The sequence below is a fragment of the Penaeus monodon genome, unplaced genomic scaffold (assembly GCF_015228065.2).
Source record: "Penaeus monodon isolate SGIC_2016 unplaced genomic scaffold, NSTDA_Pmon_1 PmonScaffold_12256, whole genome shotgun sequence".
Taxonomy (NCBI): domain Eukaryota; kingdom Metazoa; phylum Arthropoda; class Malacostraca; order Decapoda; family Penaeidae; genus Penaeus; species Penaeus monodon.
Window position 1 is genome coordinate 2,501 of NW_023641108.1, and position 2,500 is coordinate 5,000.

At 16.2% G+C, this 2,500-nt stretch overlaps 1 protein-coding gene across 1 annotated transcript in view; it reads right to left on the reverse strand.

Moving 5' to 3' along the window:
- The window catches only part of LOC119569054 (kinesin-like protein KIF11), a gene marked incomplete at its 3' end in the record, with an annotated part of 4,172 nt that overhangs the window by 394 nt on the left and 1,278 nt on the right, over positions 1 to 2,500 (reverse strand). Inside the window, exons 2-3 of the mRNA XM_037917390.1 lie at positions 398 to 580; positions 80 to 204 (exon numbers count right to left, since the gene is read on the reverse strand). Coding sequence (XP_037773318.1) covers positions 80 to 204; positions 398 to 580 — 308 coding nt within the window. The remainder of the gene's footprint in view (positions 1 to 79; positions 205 to 397; positions 581 to 2,500) is intronic.

Below are 2,500 nucleotides of genomic sequence, written 5' to 3' on the forward strand. Positions count from 1 at the left end.
ACACCACACACACACACACCTAACTCTAAACACTCTTAGCAACACTAAATTATATATTTAAAATTCTATAAATGCTTACTTCTGCTCATCCAGCTTTTGGGCTGTGTCATGCAACAGCTTCTGAGTACATGACAGAGTAGTCTTGGTTGTATCGAGCTTTTCCTGTGTTTCCTCAAGCTTACCAGATACTTCAGTAAACAGATCCTGTAAATAGTAAAACCATTATTGATCCTCTAGCTTACCATTCTCTCTCTCTCTCTCTCAAAAAAAAAAAAAAAAAAAAAAAAAAAAAAAAAAAAAAAAAAAAAAAAAAAAAAATAAATAAATAAATAAATAAATAAAACATTCTCCGTAATATTGCAGCAACAATTCAACAGTCTACAAATTGCAAACTCACAGTCTTCTTCTCTAGCTCCTCCTCCAAGGCTCGAATGTGGCTGATTTTCTCTGTGATTTCTTGTGCCTGCATCTCCATGGTTGTAATCATCTCCTGGTAGTTCTCATTGGCCAGGTACACTCCATTCTTTTCCCTCATGGCCATTAGGTCACGGCGCAGACGTTCAATCTCCTCTGAGTACTCCTGTTTGACAAAAATATCATTACACAAACTGAAAACATAATAATAAAGAAGAAAAAGGAGTAGTAACATGAAAGCAGAAAGAGAAAGATTATAAGGAACATGAATCACTGCATTTGTGGTTATTATCACTATTCCCATTACTCTATGAATGGCAAAGCACCCATTCTAAATATACCAGAGAAAGTAAATTTCCTATTTGTGTAAATGGATACATTCATACATAAAAGCATACATGAACGCAAGCACTCACACGTGCGCACACATACACACAATATATATATATAATATATATGTGTATGTATATATATATGTATATATATATATATATATGTATATATATATATATATATGTATATATATATATATATATATATATATTCATATATATATATATGTTATATATATATGTTATATATATATATGTATATGTATCTATATATTTATATCTATATATATTTATTATATACTTTGTATATATATATATATCTATATATATATATATATTATGTATATATTATTGTCTATATTATCTATATCTATATATATATGCTATATATATATATATATATATATATCTAGTATATTATATATCTATGCTATATCTATACTCTATATATAATATCATATAATCTATATTATACTATGTATATATATTATATTCTTCTATATTTGTTTATCTCTTGGTATGATACTTAAATTTCTTTCTTTTTTTCTTTTTCTTTATGTTATATTATTATATATATATATTATTATATATTATTTTTTTATTTTTAAAATTTTTTAAAGTTATTCTTTATAATTATATTATATATAATATATTATATAAACTATTTTATTATTATGTTATCTTATTTTATATTTTTATCTATTATATTATTATATATCTAATATATTTTCATTATTTATATTATATTTATATATTATATATATATATATATAATATATGTTATATACTATATATATATAATATATATATATATGTTATTAAAATAATATAATATATTTATGTAATAATGTATATATATATATCTTATAATATAATATAATATATATATATTAATATTTTATTATATATTATATATTATATTATTTATTATATTATATATTATATATCTATATCTATATATATTATATTATATATATATTTTATCTTTCTTATATTTATATATATTTATTATCTATAATTCTATATATATTATATATATTCTATATTCTATATATAATATATATTAAATATCTATTATTATCTAATAATATATTTAAAATATATATAATATAATTCATATTAATATTCTTAAATATAATAATATATTTATATATATAATTAATTTTCTTATATATATTAATTTATAATAAATATATCTATATCATATATTTTTATTATATATATATATATATTATTTTATTATTATATTATTAAAAATATATAAAAAATTTTTTATATATAATATATTACTTTTTGGGGTATATATTATATAAAAAATAATATATATCTCAAATATATATTCATATTATATATTCATTATATATATTTATATACATATATTTTATATTATATATTTATATTTTATTATATATATTTAAGTAAACATAGATATTAATCAATACTTATTATAATTTTATTATATTATATTACTAAAATTTTATATATATATATATTATATATATATCTATATATACTTATAAATTTATATATAATTTTATATATTATTATATATATAATTATTTATATATATATATCTTATTAAAATTTTAACATATAATATATTTGCATTTAATTATATATAAAATACTATATAATAATTTTTATTATATATTATACTTATATATATTTATTTTTTATATATATATATAATTTTATCATCGATTTTTTAAATATATATTTTAATTATTTTTATATTTAAAATTATATTCATATAT